Source organism: Cyanistes caeruleus, chromosome 27 (assembly GCF_971803275.1).
Source record: "Cyanistes caeruleus chromosome 27, bCyaCae1.hap1.1, whole genome shotgun sequence".
Lineage (NCBI taxonomy): Eukaryota > Metazoa > Chordata > Aves > Passeriformes > Paridae > Cyanistes > Cyanistes caeruleus.
In genome coordinates, this window is record NC_141727.1 from 977,551 (window position 1) to 998,156 (window position 20,606).

At 44.5% G+C, this 20,606-nt stretch overlaps 1 protein-coding gene across 7 annotated transcripts in view; it reads right to left on the bottom strand.

The window, feature by feature from the left end:
* GPATCH8 (G-patch domain containing 8) overlaps window positions 1–20,606 on the bottom strand; it is a 55,811-nt gene that overhangs the window by 28,984 nt on the left and 6,221 nt on the right. For 3 of the 7 annotated variants that reach the window (XM_086864198.1, XM_086864199.1, XM_086864202.1), the window contains exons 2-3: window positions 11,089–11,163; window positions 3,259–3,331 (exon numbers count right to left, since the gene is read on the bottom strand). In XM_086864198.1, the coding sequence (XP_086720324.1) occupies window positions 3,259–3,331; window positions 11,089–11,163 (148 nt within the window). Of the gene's footprint in view, window positions 1–2,530; window positions 2,618–3,258; window positions 3,332–5,374; window positions 5,393–10,071; window positions 10,107–11,088; window positions 11,170–20,606 lie in introns of those variants that run through there. The other 4 variants (XM_023942375.2, XM_023942377.2, XM_086864200.1 and 1 more) reach the window with 3 other exon arrangements.

Here is a 20,606-nt window from a genome sequence, read left to right on the forward strand (position 1 = left end):
GATTCAAATTATCCCACTGCTGCACGTCAGTCTCCTGGTTTTTCATAAAACTACTTTAACTTGATGGGAAATTCCAAGAGAAATCCAAGAGAAATTATTAGAGTGTGGTTGAATGCAGATTTCCCTCAGCACTCTCATTCCCCTCCTGACTTATGTAACTCTTGATTTATTCACAATCCTTGGGCTCATTTAGCACAGGACTTCACACGAAAGTCAGGCAATGCTTTTAACCAATTTTTTGCTAGTTTAATTTTTTTCAGGAGACCACAAAATTCTGGATTATCAACTACAGGCATTTCCCCAAAGATAAAACAGGCTACAATCACCATTTTCTTACTTGTCAGAGTGCAAGTATCACATATCTCTATGGAAAAGTGGCTCCCTAAACCATATTTTCCAAATTAAAAAAGATCCCTATCAACTGGCAACCCTCTTCCCTGCTTTTGATATTCACTGGCAATTAGCAAGCTGAAGCACCATTTCCAAATACAACAGAAGTTGTTTGTGGGGAAAAAATTATGAAAAACATTGGGAAAAGAGATGAGCTGAAGGATGACTCTGATGAACTCCTCATGAGTATCTCTGAACCAGGACTCCAGCACTGGTGTGGTCAGAGTCCACAGCACTTTCCCTGCCTGATGCTCCACTCAACACACATCCCAAATTCAGTGAAAGATGCAGATGTTTCAGCCAGAACACAGCAGATGACAGCCACATCACTCAGGGCATGGGCTCTGTGCTTACCTACCCAAGGGCTCAGCTCTTCTCAGTAACAAGATTTATACCACAAGCTGCCCCAGGGAGTACAGAATGCTTCCACCTCTGGGATTTTCCCCAGAATGAGCCACGTTGTACCACACCAGGAGATTTTTTACCACCAACTGGCAATTGGCAAGTGTAGATTTTAGGCTGTTACAGATACCACCCAGAGACAGCTCAGCACTCTCACCACTGGATTCCATCCTCCCATGGGTAGTCAAGATGAAGGAACCCATCACAGGGTGAAGTCCTGTAGTGTGAGGTTCTTGCTGAACACCACCACAAGACTACAAAAAAGAAATATTTCTGCCTAGCATTACTTTGGGATTCAACAAAACTGATGAGGAAGCCCAAGCTCAGATGAACATCTAGAATTAAAAGTGATATCACAAAACTCAGCACACTGAGGTCAAGTTAAAGTGCACAGAAAGTAGCTGCATGCAGAATCAATTCTGTACATGCAACCCCAAATTTTTGAGTTTGATGTAAGGACCTTTTGCAGGAGGCCAGACACCACACTCACAGCTCAAGGCTACTTAGAGGGGTTCTGTTTCTGCTGCACCTTCTCACCACAGTCTGTGTAAGATTTTAGGCTCGAGCAGCATCAAACAAGAAAGGTTTAACAGGAACACACCTACATCTCTTTAGAAAACTCTCCTGGTCTTTCCTGAACAAGGGAGTGTGGAAGAGGAGAAGGACTTCTGTTCTGCTCTTCCCTTCTCACTGCACATCAAATTACTTCACTCTTCAAACTCCTAGAATAAGATTAAAACTGGATGCAAATGTCTCCTTCCTGACATTTTATATTTGGATTTTTGTGCCAATCTAAGATTCATGCAGAAAGGTCACTGGATAACGAATTAAACACTCCCAACACAATCATCACCAATGCCACAGGCACAGGTTCTGGCTGCTGAGAACTCGGAGGAGAAAAGCTGGAGCTGCAGCAGCCTCCCTCCCACATCCTTAGCCTGCCCAGACCTCTGGAGAAGTTGGCTGGCAGGTGGACAGGGCACTTCTCCCTTCCAAAAGGGCTGAAATTCCTGCACATGCTCCATAGCCCACATTAGGAAGGCTTCAGCACTGAACTGGGTTAAACTGGGTGGGTTATTTTTACTCCTGTGTTCCTGCAGGAGGCACAGGAAAGCCCTCAGAGCCCACATCCACAATTTGCCTGTAGCTTCCACACAGTCCCAATCAGCAGAGCTCCAATGATATGTGAGAGACCCAGAACAGCTCCAGCGCAGCACGAGGCACAGTGGGAACATCTAAATCTGGACAAGACTCAAAGGGCAAATTCCTGCTCAGCCCTTGGGACATGGTGACACCACCACCCCCTGCCCTGACTCCAGACCTAGTCCCATAATCCATGTTCACCCCATCACATCTAAGCCTGCAGCACCCCAGGCCAGGCTGTGCCTTGGGATCCACACAGGGCTGAGAAAAGGCTTTTCCTACTTTCAAGACCGTGTTCCCACACTGGTGACACACAGAGCAATACAGGACACCCAAAAGAGAGATCACATCGAGTTCCACACATCCCACGTGCCAAAGGAAAGGCCCAGAGGTGACAGCTACAACCCTGCCTGAGGTCTGGCCCAGCAGGGACGTGAGAGGACTGGAGAGTGCCATGCATCAACTAGAGAACTCCAATGAAACCAGGTTAGAAAAAGCCAGAAGCATTAACCAGCAAGGCAGTCCTGCCTGAGAGGTTAGAGAGCCTTAGTCCAAGGGATTAATAAGCATTCCCAGAGTTTGGAGAACTCATTACCTCTGCACAGTCCTCCATAGCACAGACACCCCCATCTCTAACGGTCTCACTCATGGAAGATGGATTACAAGATCCCAGGTCTTCAGACTATTGGCATGGGAACATGAGTAAGTTATTGAGGGGCTCAGGACACACCTGAGCTTCAAATGCTTCCACAGTTTCTACAGAAATGGGGTTTATTGTCACAGGAAGAACTTAGGCTCATGCCAGCAAGGTCTGGTGTGTGCTGGTTCAACCAGCACTTTGGTGTCCCAGTGAGATTTGCTAATCCCTGACAAACTGCTGGGAACAGGAATAAATCCAACCTGTGACAGTCATGTGGAGAAACCAGGAGTGAGCCACACTCATCCACAGAACCTCTGCCACCATTTTCCATCTTCAGTGGGCCCTTTCCTGGCCTTCCAATGGCTTCTGACCCCAGTGAGCACTGACAAATCATAGGAACTACCTCAAACCTTTAATTCTTTTAATACCAAAACATCAGCACAATGGAAAGTGAATCGTCCTCCCTCCACACTGACTCTCACATCCACCACACACACAGCTCTAACCTGCACCAACAAGTGAGGCAGTAACTTTCACTTGCAAACATACAAAACTCAGCAGTACATTCGTTTGGATATATCAATAATGGAAAGAAAATCTAATCTAGGAACAAAAAGCAGAAATAATTTTGTTAAAGGCTGAGGCTGCAGTTGAAGGTTTCAGACACAAGGGACTGGACTTACCCTGCAGTGACTTTCCCAATCCCTGGCCCAGCTTCCACCCATGTTTCTGGAGTAAGCGATGTCCAATATTATCCTGACAGACAGAACAGAGAAAACAAACCAAAAATATTCCAATAATATATTCTTCCCTTCCCGCTGACATTTAAACATGTGATGAGCAAGAGATTTTTCTACATATATATGCATGCAAAAAAATGCTACTGAAAAGGCAATATATGCCCAATAAAGGGAAAGACAAATGTCAAAAATTGCTGGCTAGAATTTTTCCAGGGGGATGGGGATTGGGGACGGTCACTTTCTGATGGTGTGCTGGGCAACTTTTGTGCATCACGTTTAAAAGAAATAAAATAATAATAAAAATAAAAAGCAATGTGGGAGAAAATAAAGTGTACCAATAAAAATTGACAGTAAAAAGCATAAAATCAAGCTATTTATACAATCATATCCATCACCTAGACAGCACCACTTAAGATTTTTTTTGTAAAGAAAATCTACAATGTGTTTAGTCATTTTGTTTGTGTGTCAGGCTTTTATAATACTGAGTAAGTTGTAAGTGCAAGACTGCCCCACCACTAGAAACCAAAACACAATCAGAGCAAAATCCAGGCTAGACTTGATTGGGTTTTTTTTTATATATGTATATATATAAACTAGCATGCAGCCAATATTAAACTGAAAAAACAGTGAGGTTAGTAAAACAAAAAAAAAAAAAAATCAATTAAATAAAATGAGCTCAAGCACAGACTGGGTGATGCATTTCACATGTAAACTAACAAAAATACTAAGATGTTAGAATGAAACAGGCCTAGCAATAAGTTAACAGCAAGGAACCATTAGTGCATGTAGGGGAAACAATAAGCATAATGTCTCATCTTCCTAAAAAAAGAGCTATTTTGGAATAGCTAGAAAAGTACTGACGCAGCAATTAAGTGTCAGCTTTTGGCAATGGGGCTGAGCAGGGCTCAGTGTGGAAATTGTTATGTTTTATGCAAGATTCCTGCCCCCAGACAAAGAGCAGAACACTCACAGCACCCTTGAACCATCTCAATCTGCCAGCTCACCCTCAGTGACCACTTCACCCAGTTACAAGCAGTGACCAGCTCCTCAGAGAAGGACTCTTGGCTGGGACCATGTTCACCTTCTAATCACAAAAAAACAAAATCAAAATCAGATATGAACTTGCTGATTATTAATTATCATCAGGCAAACCACAACCCAAGGTATCAGAGAAATATCCTGAATTATAACAGGATGTGACTCCAGAACACTGAGTGGTACATGGAATCCTAAAAGATAGTTATATCTATATGGTGCAGGTTTATTTAATTAAGTAACAGTCATTAAAAGAAATCACAGTAGGTTTTGTCACTTCACAGTGAAGAAAATGACCACAGGGTTTGCACAACTTTGGTGAATCAGCTTGAAAAGCACAACCTTCCCAAAGATATTGGCTGCATGAATACATTTCTCCTCAAAAAGATGTTATCAAGTATAAATTTTGGATTTTTTTTTCTGATATCCTAGTAAAGTCAGATATTTTGTATTCCTGTATTTCCCAAAGGGTAATGTAAATTTTTCCCACACTACCGGCTCTGCCCCAGGACATAATTAGGGCTATGTGGGAAAAAAAAAATAAACAGGAGACATAAAGAAACTTCTAGGATAAAAGGTTAAACAGAAAAAAAAAAAAAAAAAAAGGTAAAAATAAACAAGGATGGATCCCCACCACAAGCACCATGGAGAAGGCTGGCTGTTGGGAAGACAGGAAAACTTACCTGCAGGCACACCTGGGCAGGCCAACCCCAATGGGCACAGAGTGCCCTGTCCTGGCAGAGAGGGGCTGCAGCTTGGGATATGTTTGGGATAAGGCACTGATTGCCTGACCCTGCCAAAGGATCACTCAATCTAAAAGCCGGTGCTGACAAAAATGGCTGCGTCTTCCAAAAAGAAGAAAAAAAAAAATCCAAAGGACAAGGAGTACTTTGCAGTCTTGGCCAAGTGGAGATGAGACATTGTGCTGACTGTGTGTGTTATGAATGCACTAAAATAAAGACAGATGAAGCAGAACGCTATTCCAAAAGCAGTGCAAGTGGAGTGAAAGCATTTCCATACGAACCTGGCTTTAAAAACTGGGCTGTCAAAAGAACAGTTAAATGTAACACAAAGTAAGAAACTGTCCAATCACTAATGGTAGTTTTTTTCTTTTGCTTTGTTTTCAATTCACTGCTTGCAAGTAATGTATTTATTAAAGAAGAGTGAAAGCATAAAATAAATTCAACAAGTCAAGACCAGCTGGGAGATTCAAGAGCGGTGTGTTGTGACTGACAGTGAAGGGGGAAACAAATGTTAAAGGGAAAAAGAAAAATTTAGAAAGGTTATACACATTAGCACCACTTTTACAGACCCACTCAAGAGGATGGTCCCAAGTTGTTTGACATAAATTGGAATTATGCCTGAACATTGCCCTGTCTCAGTTCCCAGGAAGGAGAGATCTCCCCGCCACAAACTTTTCCGTTTGTTTATGCAGTGGAACTACTCCTTAATTTTAGATCCTACTCAACTGAAATGGAGCATCTTCTGTTGCACTCAATAAGGGGAACAACTTTAATAATTTAAAATTAACATTTGAATTAGGACCTGGCCATCACTTTGCTCCTTTCTGGCCACGTTCAGCTCCTCCCTCCTTTTCCAAAGGTTAACCCAGACCTCTGACAGAGGCAGACTGACAGAACTGCTCTTCAGTACAAATGCTGCCTTAAAAATTAAATTAGGCCAGGCTTGCTTGATCCCAGGTGAGAGCCTGTCTGCAGAGCCTAGGGAGTAGCCAGGGATACTGGGGACCCAAATGGGACATGGGACAACAAATGTTGCAACAGCTGACTGCTTTTTTTGAAGCGCATTTTTAATTGAAAGTTCTGTAAAAGTACAGCTACTTTCATACAGAAGAGATGGGGCTTTTCACAGCAAGCTTCCTGTGCATGTCAAGAGCTGTCATTCCTTTTGAACAGACTATCCTCACACTACAGCAGTTTTCCTACAGAAGAGCTGCAGTGATCCACAGAAACATCACAGCCTTAGGACACCCCTCATTTCTGGGCTGGCATGAGTCTCCTCACTTTCTTCCTTTGCTGTTTGGCAACTTCTTGTGTTACAGCCGCAATAAAATTATTGAAGCAGCCAAAATAAGTCTCCCAAGAGGTGTTTGGGTGAGCAAGGGAGCTCTCCTGGACCATGTGGGCACAGGCTGTGGGATGCTCCATGCAGGGAGAAAGGCTCAGCAGCTCTGGGTGGGACACCACCAGCTATGGAGCTGAGCAGCACCGATGGAGAGCTCTGCTCTAATGACAAAGCAGAACATTTCCAAAGGTGTAGGAAATGCAAGGCCTTGGGTCCACCAGACCTTCCCAGAGATGGGTAAGCTGCTTTGGAAAAACCTCATCCAAAGTGACCGGGCTCCACCAGCTCTAACTGGCCTCCCCAGTTCCCCATCCTGTGCCCTGACAAGATGCCCTTGCTTGCTTTCCATGGGGATCAGGATTCCTGAGCAGGATATCCCCAGCACAAATTTTGGATAAAGGTCCTGGCCAATAGAGAAAAAAAAATTGCTTACAATTAAAAGATGGGTAGAAGAAGCCCAAGGTTTTGATGATGCTTGTGGGATGTAACCCACACCAGCAGTTTTGCCTAGCACAGGTTTTTCATGAGATCCCCATGATCCCATCGCTCATCCTGGTACGGGCAGGAACCATTCCTCTCTTGAGTGGATTGTAAGCTGTGCTGACTGTGTATGAAGGAATCTATAAGCAAGGATCTGATGCTACTGGGTGAACCCATGCAAACAAGAGGTTGAAAAGATTCCCAAAACAAAACCTAGAGCTCACTACAGATGACACAATGAAGACCAGAGAGAAAAGCCAAATAGTAATGCTACACCATTCAGCTTCCAGAAGCACATTATTTATAGCGCTGTCCACATATGGCTGCTGCTAAATGTCAAATCAGCAGCCTCATCAAATGACACTTTGGAACTAGTGGAGTCCACAGATCCGTACAGATTTCCAGTGCCACAACCCCGGCTCCAGCTCGGCCAGGCTGTGACAGCCCCTGGTGTCAAAGCACCACCGACTGCAGCCTGACACGGGGGCTCAAGGCGCTCCTTGTGGCACCGAGCAGCATTAGAGACAGGGGGAAAGGACATTTGTTAGTTAGGACAAGGACAAACTAACAAGCTCCAGGATAAGTGGGTGATTCCCAGTCTGGCCTCCAACCTGCAGCGGTGACGGCGTGGGTCGACCCCTGACACTGCCTGCACGGGGACAGGGCTGCTCCTTGGGGGCTCTAAGGGTCTATTGCTGTCTCCTACTCCATCTGCACTGCTGGGATGAGGAAAACCAGGAATTCACAGCAAAGAGACTCAATAAACAAGTAGAGATAAGGAATTAACGTGAAGAAAATCTGGATTCTATTAAAGCTGCAATAATTTGTGACTTCCCATTCAAGTACCTGAACTCAGTGCACTCAAAATGCCCCAAAACAAATGCATGCAGCTTCTTGAATTTAGAAAAAAGGGTGAAGTGCTCTGATTTTTCAAGGACACCAGTGATTGCACTGACATGAACAGCCAGTGTAAGTGCAGCATCTCTCAAAGCACAACAAGAAAAAATGTTACTTGTGGGGGGAAAACAGTATCAGTATTTGTAGCTCTGAAGAGTCCATTGATATGAAATAATTCCTTCAATTTAGTAATGGAAAACAGCTGGCACTTGTTCAGGCCACATCCATCCCTAACTCCTGGCAGCTCTGTTTTCCATAAATGTACTCTGGTTAGAGTCGCATGTTTCAGTCCAGACATCTTTGGCCTAAACAAGCTGTACACAGCAGGATTTCCACAGGAACTTCACCACCAGTAAGCTAATTGAGGACACGTTTCAACATTGTAATGATCTGTAGACTCCCAAACCTATTTTTCCAGCCACCTTTGAGTTGCATGCTGTAGCAGTACAGTCAGCACCTCTCAATAGATAATGCTGCAGAGATGGATGTCACATCAGTGGGGACTGTCACAGGGACATGGCACAGGAAACCCTCCCCCCATCTCCAAACACCTGCAGGCTTTGGAGCACCTTCCTGTCACTAAGATGTGGGAAGCTGCAAGGAGCACATTCATGGGAATATTCTTAATTCACTCCTCATTCCAAAGGATGACATTTTAACTGGGAAGCACTTTGATCTGCACGGTTATAAACACAGAATGTTCATCACTCAAACTGCTTCCATACCATGAAGTACAGGCTCACTCATGACTCTGAGCAGATTCCTTGGAAAAGGACAGTTGGATTGCTAACAGAGAACTGGTTAAGGATTAAAACCTGATTTGTTAATATTGAAAACACTTAGGTATGTGGTAGTTCTAAAACACAGATTGCCTCTCCTCCTTCCCTCTCAATTTGGTTCCGGGTGAGCAAACAGCACAAAATTAAAGGGGGGAAAAAAAGCCAAAAAAGCAGAATGAACACTCCTTTCCTGGTGAAGTATCTTGTAGCAGAGGGGCCCCACTGAATTCTGCCAAGGAAATTGTCCCTTTTGGTGATGTGTGTAATTTGCCAATTCAAACAGCACACTGATCATTAACAGAGTGGAAGCAAAATCCCCTCCACAGGTGTCAGGAAACACAACAAAGTAATTCCTGCTTCCCAGATGGGGAATTTAAGAATCAACAATGTATTTTTACAAAGGCCACGTAAAACCTCAGAAGTGACCAGCTTGTTTCTGACTCTACGTTTGTTCAGGAAGCCAAAACCCCATCCTGTGCAGCAGCCACATCTTGGAAATTCTGGGATGCACACTGGCACAGCTGCCCTGGGAAGCGCTGGAGTCACCATCCCTGGCAAGGTTCACAGGCCAAGGGGATGTGGCATTTGGGGACATGGGTTGGGGTGGCCTTGGCAGTACTGTGGTATTGGCTGAACTCAATGAGCTCAGAGGGCTTTTCCAACCTTAGTGATTCTGCGATTCTCTTATTTCATACAAAAGAAGAGTGGAACAAACTTGATTTTAAAGAACAAGTTGAGGTTTTAACTCTTTGTCCTCCCAAAATAAGCTAGTCTCTCTGTCCTCTTCATCCAACTGTTTTCAATTAGGTTGAACTGTACCTACCAAGGAGTTGTAAAGATTAAAAATATCCTGACATTTGGATGGTGAGAAACATACATGAATAAAATATTAAAGCCCTAATTTAATTTATTTTTTCTGCTGCAGTTCAGCATTAATCAAACTTCAGAAAGCATTACTCCTGTGGATGATGAGAGCTGCACAGTGAGCCTACGTGAGCCCAGGGTACCTGCTCATGCTTTACACACTTCCATAGGCATTGTTTCCTCTGGAACACCAGAGATGTAATCTCTGACCTCTTCGATTCCTCTCTTTGGGAAAGCACTTTTGGAAATCAGGTAACCAGTCTAGTCTGTAAGCAGCATTTGAATTATTTTGAAATGCTAATTTCCAGTGTGGCCCAGGGTAGGCTACCAACACGTATTTCCCATTATCTTTCCATCCAGCTTGGCATTTTAATTCAAATCCCCATGTCCCAAGGTAAGACTGAAGTATTCAGGAGAACAGTGAATACCAATTCCCATCTCTGCAGCATTATCTCATGCGTCATCAATTACTGCCATGCCTAAATCTAGCATCATGCCAGCACATTAAGACAGTAGGTACTATATGCAGTGTTCACTGGACCAGAAGAACAGAAATAAGAAGGGGAAAGGAAACCCTAGAGAAGAAATTAAAAAAGGCAGACCGTGCAATACAAACCAGATCATGGCTGCTTAGCTAATATGGGCCAACTGCTGCGGAAGAAAAACGTCGAACACCCCAAGTTGTATAAATTTTTGGTAAACATCTAACACACACACAAACACACACAACACCAACCTACACACCAACAAAAATATATAGTGGGCTTTGGCTAACACTGGTTTTTCTAGGGGCTGACTAAGGTGGAGAAACTTTAACAGAACTTCAATTAATTGGTAAAAGAAATACTTGACAAGTAGTTTCTTAACAAAAATCTAGATTTAATCAGAACACCACTAAATGTCCCTTGATTATTCACTGTAAGTTTTCTTGTTTCTGAAGGAAACTGCAAATGAAACTTTGCTAAAGCTAAATGCCAAATGTGGGTCCAGTTTAGGCTGAACAAGCTGTTGTGCCTAAAACCAGCAGAAGGTGCTTTGCAAAGAGAAAAATTAAAAAGCTCCAAAAAGCTTAAAAACTAAAACTAAAAAAAAAACTCTACTTTTTCCATCTTATTGCAGGAATCTTCACATCTAACTCAAGGTAAAGCAACTTTAGAGGAAGGCTCAGGGCAGTTTCAGCTCCGTGGGGAAGGACTGCTGGACTAACACTGATCCCTCTCTCCATACTGCCAGGTGTCATTCTAACACTTTAAATACACCAGTACTTTTCCAAAAATATAAACTAAAAAGGATCAAAATGTATTTTACTATACTATTCCATCAAGTTCACACTTAAATTAAACTAATTCTTCAAAGAAAAGCATAAAAACTTAAAATAAATTTCTATGAATGAATGTATTATTTTAAATAATTCCTGAAATATCATGTTGAACTCAAATTTCAGGTTTTAGTTTTAGGACTACTTCAAGATTAAATCCCAGGCCCACTTAAGGTCAGCATGCAGTTTACCACCAATTACCCCTCACTGCCAACAAGGCACCCACTGCTATCAGATTTGTCTGCATTCACATCAAGGATCATCCGAGCACGGCCTAATTCCAGGGGGAACGATGCTGATCAGGGGGGGCCTTACCGATTCGATGGGCTTGTCTAGAGATGCCTGCTCTATCTCCAGGTGCCCCTCTTCATACTGATCAAAGTGATTGCCCTGCAACAGAAAACCAGGGTCAGTTCTACAGCACAGCACACAATTGTAACAGTTTAGTGTCCAGACAGGTTTGCTTACAGTGTTACATTTCATATAATTCTGCTAACAAATGAACTTGTTAAATACAGGCACAATTCAGTGTATCAACTATAAGGACAAAAAAACCTAAAAACTAAGTCAATTTGACGACGACCATTAACTATTAAAGCTGGCAAAATATCAAACATTTACAATGACAATACTTCCGGATTTTTTTTTCTTAGAAAGTCACTGAAAACACTGAGCGTAAGTACCAGTGCCAGCATGGAAAACATACGTGACAAGAAGCAGCAGGAAGGGATGTTCCCCACCACTAGAAGACTTTCCCTGCACCAGGAATTTGCTTGAGGGATACATCTGATTTCGTACACCTTAACCAAACAAAACCCCACAGTGGTAAGGGAAACCTGTCCCTGTGCCGACAATGATGGTCCATGGTGTGGAGCAGCCCTTCCCACAAATCTGAACTGTGATCTGTCCATGGAAGTCATCCCCCAACACACCACACAGCCTTTAGTCCCGAGCTGAAGCTGCCAGCTGACCACCAGCCCCCTTGCAAAAGCTGCATCTTCCCACATTTTTGGGTGGATACTAAGCATGCAAGTTCCTGAGCTAGGAAGGCAATGGCAATCTGTGGTCTCCAGAACAAGTGTTGGTGCTGGTACACACCAGTGAAGGGCCATTTCAGGAAAAACAAACACCTCCACTGCAGCTCTGCCGTAATTTGAGGTTTCCAAAACCATAAATTCCTGAGATTTCAAACATGGTGAACCATATTTGGCTGTTCAGTAAGTCCATGATGCAACACATCCACCGCCACCAGCACAGACCTGGAAAGGAAACACTTGGACTTTCCAGCTGCACACTCAGAAGCAAAAGAAGTGAGATTCCTGCAGCTGGGATGAGACCAAAAGCCACTGAAGGGGGTGGTTTCAGTGGGCTCTCCTACATTCCCAGGCCCTGCTCAGTGTCACAGGAACTCCAGGAGATGCCAAGCCTTGGCTGTCACCCCCACTCCCCCCTCAGGCCTGGCAGTGCCACTGGAACCTCAGGTTTCTCTGTGCACACCAAACCCCTGGCAGGTTCTATTTGCATCCCAGCTCCACAATCCCTTGGAGCAGGAACATGCAGCACTGCTGCCAAGAGAAATACGTTGTCAACCTCCTCCTTCCACCAATACCAACTTTTCCTTCTGCAAGAACTAACAGAAGCCAGCACACGAAAGAGCAAACTGCAGTTGTAACAGACTGACAGTTGGAATATTACAAGCCAGGCACCAGCCTCCAAAAATCCTCTGGAAGGAGTGTTCCTATTCAGCAATGCAAATCTACAAGGGAACATCTTGACTAAAACCTGGTGCCAAGAGAAGGTGCTTTGATGCTGGAGCCCCAACTTCCAGCCCATCTATCATCTGCAGGTCCTGGTGATAAATTCACCTTGGCCATGCTCTGCTCCCAGGCATTGTCTTTCCCCTGGCCTCTCCAGAGCAAATTTGGGGTTTAATCTGCAGGCAGAAATCCACTCCCACTCTTTGTGGTTTTTTGGTTTTTTTTGGACAGCCTTCAAGGAGCAAGCTGAAGGCAAACTTACTATGCACAAGCAGTCGTTGAGCTGCTTTGGAAAGCTAACAACACTCAGACTTTGTGAGTGAGGAGTACAGCAGCCCACACCTAAACACACCAAAAACCTGCCTCAGTGGTTGGGGGACAGCCTAACCTCCCAAAAAATTGTGCACGAGAGAACCAGAGCAGTCAGGAGTGTACATGCTGCCAACACTGGCACAAACACATTGCTAAACTTCATCTATTAAAACATTAAACCCACATAAATGTTCAGTTAACCAACAGCTGAAACCCTCTCAGCATGAACCCAGACATGTCCCTGCGCCTCCTTTCACCCGCTGCCTGCAGGTAGCTCAGCACACACCACTAAATTACCTGGAAAAGCTAAATACTCCTGGCCAGCTCCTCTGGTGGGCTGCCTGCCAAGGCAGGGAAAGCTGTTTTTACCGAGGCAAGGGTCAATCCCAGTTCGAGGGCAGCATGCCTTGCTGATCTGAGGCTTCACAAGTCACTTTTTCAGTGCTTGAAACATCTCCTCCCTGAAACTATGCAAAAGGCTGAGCATTCCCTGTGCCACGGCCAGAGAATCAGAGGGCAAGCAAAGCCTTTATGTCTAAGTGATCCCACCACTACCTACTCCATGTATTTTGGGGGTTATTTTATATATTCAGAGTCTTTGGGATTTATTATGTACTTGATCTCTACTTGTTCCTAGTCCAAACAGCTGCAATACTAAAACTGGAGCTTCCCAGAGAGGCAGGTGCTGCATATCAGCTGGAAGTCCTGGGCAGAAAGAGGCCATGGAGCACAGGGAACAGGCCCCATGGGAATGCTGCCAGCCTGCTCCTGGGTCAGGAGGCTGTTCCAGGCTTGGAAATTCAAGGCTTCAAAACAACAAACTTTCCAAACAGAGCTGAAATCAATATTCATCACAGAGACTGCTCTTTATTTATCAATATTTAGAATAAATGATAAAGGGAAAATTCCTTTCCACCATAAAGCAGCTCAACCTGGAAAAAGGCAAGCAGACAGTCCAATGGTTATTGTGAGGTTAGATTTATTTGGGTTCAGGCCAGTGAGGTTTAATCAGGTAAGAAAAAAAGTGGTTCTATTGCTATGGCCACGACAATGCTGCTTGCCTTCACTGTGATCCCAGCCTCTTGCAGCTGGAGGCAGCACAGTCTGTCCCTTTGCTTCTTCATCTCTGGAACTAGCTAAGGAACAAGCTGGGGGGAATTCCATCTGTTTCCCTCTTTTCCAATCCTACAACCTGGTGCACTGAATGGATCCATAAAATATTTCTGTTTTGTTGTACCTTAAGACAACGGATCAGAAGAACACAAAATATTTTAACACAGAAATCCAACAATCCATTAAAGCCTAAATGCTGGATCTGTTGAGAACACATTTCTGGCAAACGCGAATCCTGATCACTGACCATGTTTCAGTATGATTTTTGAACTGTGTCTTCTGCAGACTTGAGGGATTCTTCCCACTTCAGAGGGAACCTTCATGTGAAAAGAAGAATTCAATCCCCTGGATTCAACCCCAAGGATACTAGGAAATGAAATAACAGCAGCATTAAACCCAGCACTACTCAAAACCTATTCCCAAACCTTCTTCCTGTATGACTGTTAAAGAGATGCAGTAAATTCCTAGCCCTAGAAGCTAATGGCAAAGCTTCCACCTGCTCCAGTGGACAAGGATTTTGGGGCTGACTGCAGCACCCTCCTCCCCCTCATCGTCTGCCCCTCCATTTTGCAGCTGTTTTTATCAGGGTCTCTCACTTCTGCTTTGTGAAACAAGATGTGTAGCACTGTCCCTTTCTCACAGACACTGCTCCATCCACTCTGGAACAGCAGAACAAGTAAGATGAGAGGCTTCCACTTAAGCAGCATTTATTGCTCTCACACTGGCACTTCCCTACAACCACACTGAAATTCAATATATTTTCCTACTTCATGAGAAGCAGGGACAAGCTTCCAGCATGCAAACACTTCTCATTACACACCACACACACCACTTGGCTTCCTTGTGCATTCATCTCCAGGAGCCAATGTGTTTGTGCTCTGTAATTTTTGTGTAATATCATCTGAACTTTGGCTCTCCACCCACTTTGGTTACTCACAGTCACATGTTCTCTGCTTTCTCCTCCACTCTTCCCATTGTTTGATCTTTGCTTGAAGCTCTTGGCCAAACTTTCTTAGAGCCCTCACACACTGAATATGGCATTTGAAAAATCAACCGAAAAAAAGCTGCCTCCATGCAGGATTTCAACTCTTGTTCTCACTTTTTTGGACTGTAAATACTTTGGAGCCCTGTGCCATTTTGTCCCAGATCATACCCAGTGGAGTTATTGCATTTCCTGAGACAATTCAAGTTAATAGCTCAGGGAAAAGCATTGCTGCTTCTTTCTTATGTACAAGGTCCCAAACATGGTGGCAGTGTAACCAAACCCAGTCAGCATCATAAAAAAAATTTAAGAATTTAATTACATGTTCATCCCAAAATCCTTAGTGGCAAGAACTGTTGCAAATAAATCACTCAATGCAAGTGAAATGAATTGTTGACTAAAGCCCATTTATCACAGTTTAGTACCACAGAATTCACTCTCTCCTCTACATGAAGCACCTCTTCAGGAAGGTGGGTTACCCACAAAGCCCATGGGACACACAGAAATCACTCAGAGGAGGAACCCTTTAAAAGCATGTTCACAATGACAAGCAGAAGAAGATACACTCTCTCCTCCCTTCTCACACCCCAAAGGGTGTATCCAAAACCAGCTGGGTCATGAGCACTGCCTGCATTTCTAAGTCACCTAAAGCACCACCAACACAATGACAAAATAAGGATGAGTCACTTCAACTCCTTTAGGCCCATTAGACCTCCCTGGATATTAATTACTGGACTGCTCTGTGCAATCCGCCTGAGCACAGAGCATATTAATATGTCAGCAAGCAGAACACATTCCATATAGTGCCCTTTCCTGACTGGAATGAGTGGTTTCTTTGATGAACAGCCCTAAGTTATCCATGTGTAATTCCCAAAGAAAATGTGGCAGCCTCCAGCCCAAGCAGCTGGGCCAGACCTGGGGACACGGAGCTCACAGGGAGCCAGGAGAGGGACACAAAGGAGCGGGACAATGGAGTCGGGAGCGCGGGGGATCCTTTTAGGACGCCTCCACTCAGCTGTCCTTGGGCTCCTGCTCCAGCAGAGCCCCATCACACCAGCCTGGTGTTATTAACAGAGAAGATAAGGTGAGTTATAAGCCCAACACAAGTCAGATAGCAAGAGCCTAGGATTGGAAAACGCTGCCTGCTCCAACCACAGGGACAACGCCTTCAACGCTGTGAATGGAGCAAAAGAGGAAAAGATTCTGGCATAAAACCCTGCGGCTCTGCCTGGGAGCATTAAAGCAGGGCCGGCTGGGGAGGTAATGGGCAGAATGCAGCTGCTGAGACGTCACAGCAGAAACAATCTATTTACGTCCCTTCAGGATTTCAGGACTGGCTCAGGAAGGCACTCAGAAATTCTGCTTCGTGAGACCACGCCAATAACAATCTAAAGAAAGCAATTTTGCAGAAAAGCCTTCCTATACTCACTGTTATTATTTCTTAAATGCACTGGAAAAGAGCACAGCATGATCATGACTGCTTAACTGCACTTGAAAAGAGTGCAGTGTGCTCCTCAGATATTCAAAAATCAGTTTGGCCCTAGAAGAGTACCAGAAAATGACTCAGAAAAATCACATTTATATTGCATTTACCTTAGAAAATGGAATTTTAAAACATTAAAGCAAATCAGCACCACCTTCTTCATGTTCTACTTATCCATCAATTCAATCAATAAATCTTAAATTCCAAAAATATTACGTCAAGCCACAAAATTCACAGTATCACTTGAAAGCATTTAACCAAACCCACTCCCAAAAGCCCTGCAGGTATTAGGCTGAGAACAGCAGCTGAGACACAGGAATATCCAAAAAGAGAAATGAGTCTCCCCTGAAAAAAAGGCCATTTTCTAGTGTGGATAAAGCTAGGGCAGGCCACATGAGCTGCAGATCCCGGAATGTTTTGGTCCCGAGGCTGGGAAGCACAGCTGACATTTCCTGCAGCCCTCCCGGGACGGGTCAGCACAGATGCAAGGTTTGAGCACAGGGAACTGGAGCAGCATCTGAGCACAAGGGAGCAAATGCCATCTTGCCAAATCCTCCCTCCCTGCACGCACACAGCACCCCCACAGAGCAGAGAAAAAAACCCTCTGATTCCAGAAGTGAATATCCTGTTAAAATTGAAATTTTCTTTTTTAAAGGAGATGGAGCAGTTAGGAAATCTTTAGACCGATAAGGCACCCTCACATCCATCCACTTTTCCCAAAACTGGCTCCCAGCACTCTTGCAAACATCCCACATCCAGGACACCTGGGTGAATGCTGCCTGTCCAGCACCAGCACAGTGGCCAAGAGGCTCAGGAATTGCTCTGCTAAGCCCTGATACAGCACCAGCCTCTTGCCCAACCCAAAGACCAGGAATTTTGGCAAACCACCATCGACACTCATCTGATTTTGTATTTAGTTCTCTTTTGACAAACCTTTCCAGCTCAGGCAGCTGTTTCCAGACGTGCCGGTTTCACTTCTCTGCACGTGGCCTGAGAGTGAGACACCCACCACCTGCAGCTGCAGTTGCACATGTGGGATAGGCAGGATAAAAACTCATTCCAGGCATGGATGAAAGAGGAAACCAGTGCCAAGGTCTGCCAGTGCTCTGATTTATTTGTGGGCCTCTATCACCAATATCACCACTGACCTCACAGCAAATTTCAGCCAAGACTAGTGGGGGAAGGAAGGTGTTAAACCCAAATGCAGCTCCCCATGACTGATCATTGTGTTTATTACACACAATCAAAATGTGACGGGTTTCTAATACCTCTGCAAGATCCACACCTCCCTACGCACGCTGACTGCAGATCACAGCAGTAATTCATGCTGCCCTTTGCAGCTCAGCAGGGCCTGATGACTCTATACCATGGAAAGGCTCCAAAACGTAATTGATGCAGACAACCATGTTGATGTTTAGAAATCCATCCAAAGAACTCAAAAACAACTCCAAGAAAGTGTAGCTTACAGTATTGTTTTTTTTTAATATTCATTATGCACCCAGAAAAAAAATATATTTTTAAGACCAACATGCACCTAGGAGATGGCTCCATCCAATCCTGGAAACTTTCTTGGATAATTTTAAAGGCCAGATGGGTTTTCAAAGCTGTAAAAAGCAATACAAAAGCAACATTGTATTGGCACCTGAAAAGCCTTTGTTAATGCTTCCCAAAACAAAATCATCCTTTTTCCTGTTGTTCCCTGTAGTGTCTGTAAAGACACAAAAAAAATAAATCAGAGTCTTTCCTAGCAACACAGAGGTGAAGCCTTCCCAAACAACATGTTCTCACTGCCCTTCACACGTTAAGAATCGCTTTCCCAGACCTTCCCCTGCAATACAAGTGGGAAGGAGGGACATGGCACATCTGCACACCCCCAGAAACAGCTGAATATTTACAGTCAACATCTTGTGAAAGCTGCAGCAAAACCTCATTTTCAGCAGACACACACATCAATTATTCTGAGAGTACTTAACAGGAAAATCCTCTCAAGTCAATACAACAAAAGCAATCACTTGAGACTCGGAGATGAATTTAAATTGCCAAGGTTTGAAAGAAGCACCTTGGAATTGCACATTGAGAATTTGATGGCACCTTTTGTTTACCAAACTAAAAATTAATTTTGACAAAACTCTTCCTGCTAAGTCAAAAAACACTGAAAACCCACTCAGCAGAACACATTTAAGACCAGTCATGGGTCAAGAGGTTTAAACCAGGAAAACATGCATATAAATACCCACTTAGAGCTATCCAAATAAAAACATGTTCTACAGTTCAGAGATAAACAGCTTGTACCACACAAGGAGTGGGAGCCAGAGGCAGTTCTCTGCTTTGCATACTTTGGCACCAAACAAGAACAATTTCATGTCTTTCAGATTCCTTCTGCCGCACCAACACCAGCTGTGGATCTGTTCCAGCACACGAGGGATGCTCTGCAGTCCTTCAGCAAGCTGTGCCCAAAAGCCAGCACTGGCTGCACTCACCCAATTTTCTCTTTGCCATTTTTAATATGCATTGATGCAGAAGCTGCTGCAGCTTCTAGCACCCAACATCTTCATGGCTAACCAGGACCTTCAAACAACCAAACAATCATGGAAGGGGATGGGTGGGGAAGGATCTTCAAGATGATCTTGTTCCATCCACTGCAGGGGATGGACAGGACACCTTCCACTAGCCCAGCCTGCTCCACCTGACCTTGGACACTTCCAGGGATGGGGCAGCCTCAGTTTCTCTGGGCAACCTTTGCCAGGGCCTCACCATCCTCACAGGGAGGAATTCCTTCCCAGTATTCCATCTAACCCTGTTCTTTGTCAGTGGGAAGCCATTTCTCCTTGTCCTGTCCCTCTCCAGCTCTCCTGGACCCCTTCAGGCCCTGGAAGGGGCTCTGAGGTCTCCCTGGAGCCTCCTCTTTTCCAGATGAACAGCCCCAGCTCTCCCAGCCTGAGAGCAGAGGGGCTCCAGAGCTCTCAGAGGATCTCTGCAGCCTCCTCTGGACTCACTCCAGCAGCTCCACACCCTTCCTGTTCTGGCACCCCAGGGCTGGAGGCAGCTCTGCAGGTGGGGTCTCACCTGAGCAGGGCAGAATTCCCCCCTCACCTGCTGCTCACAGTTGGTTCCTGGGCTGCCAGCACACACAGCTGAGTCGCTGAATTTCTCATCAAACAATACCCCTTGTCCTTCTCAGAGCTCCTTCCAATCAGTTCTCACCCAGCCTGGATTTGTGCTTGGAACTGACCTGACCCAGGCGCAGGACCGTGCATTTGTCCCTGCTGAACTTCATGAGGTTCACACCAACCAACCTCTCCAGCCTGTCCAGGGCCCTCTGGGTGCCACCCCTTCCATGTGTGACCACAGCAGACAGTACAGGGTGGGACAGGTGGGTGCCCCTTGTGGGACAGGGTGTTAATCATGTAATATTTAGGGTGTAATCTATTTACCACTATAAACTTCCAAGCTTCCGTAATATTATCTGCCTTTTCTTTCTTACTACAGTGTCTGATTTAATAAAGAAATGTTTCTAAACCAAAATCTCACAGAAAATCTCCCTCAGGAGCACGTTAACAGGATTCAAACTCCATTCAATACTGTTATCAATGACCAGAGGAAACAGAGCACCTGCCAGCTCAGTCTGCAGATCAGGCAGCCCAACAAAGAGGGAGCAACAGTGAGGACGTGTTTGTACAGAGCAACCTGACCCGTGTAAAAGTGGCTTCACCTCCCTAACACCTCTGCTTTCACAGAGCCCTGTACAAACACAGCCACAGCACAGGGCTGCACCCAGCAGGCTGAGAAATCCCAGTTAAAACCTCCTCACGCAACACGGTAGCAGAAAGGATAAAAATACAGTCCAAGAGTGTGCAACAAAGGAACAGCAATATGAAAAAAACAGTAAATAGATGTTTATCTCAGTATGTTATACCAGGTAAGAGTTTGCTCTAGACTCCTCTGAGCAAGTTTTCTAATCACAAGTGTGGTCAATTTAGGATGCAGAAAGCTGTAACAACACAAAAGGAGAACAGTAACAGAATTCAGAGCCATTAAGACTCTCAGAAGTAGCTAAAATTGAGCAGAAATGCTGTATATGCCTTCACGTAAAAGGACACAAAGTAATAATGAGTGCTTTGGCATAGAAGGACATAAAGCTCAGCTAAAAGCTGAAAATAAAGAAAATCTAGAAGAAAAATTAAGG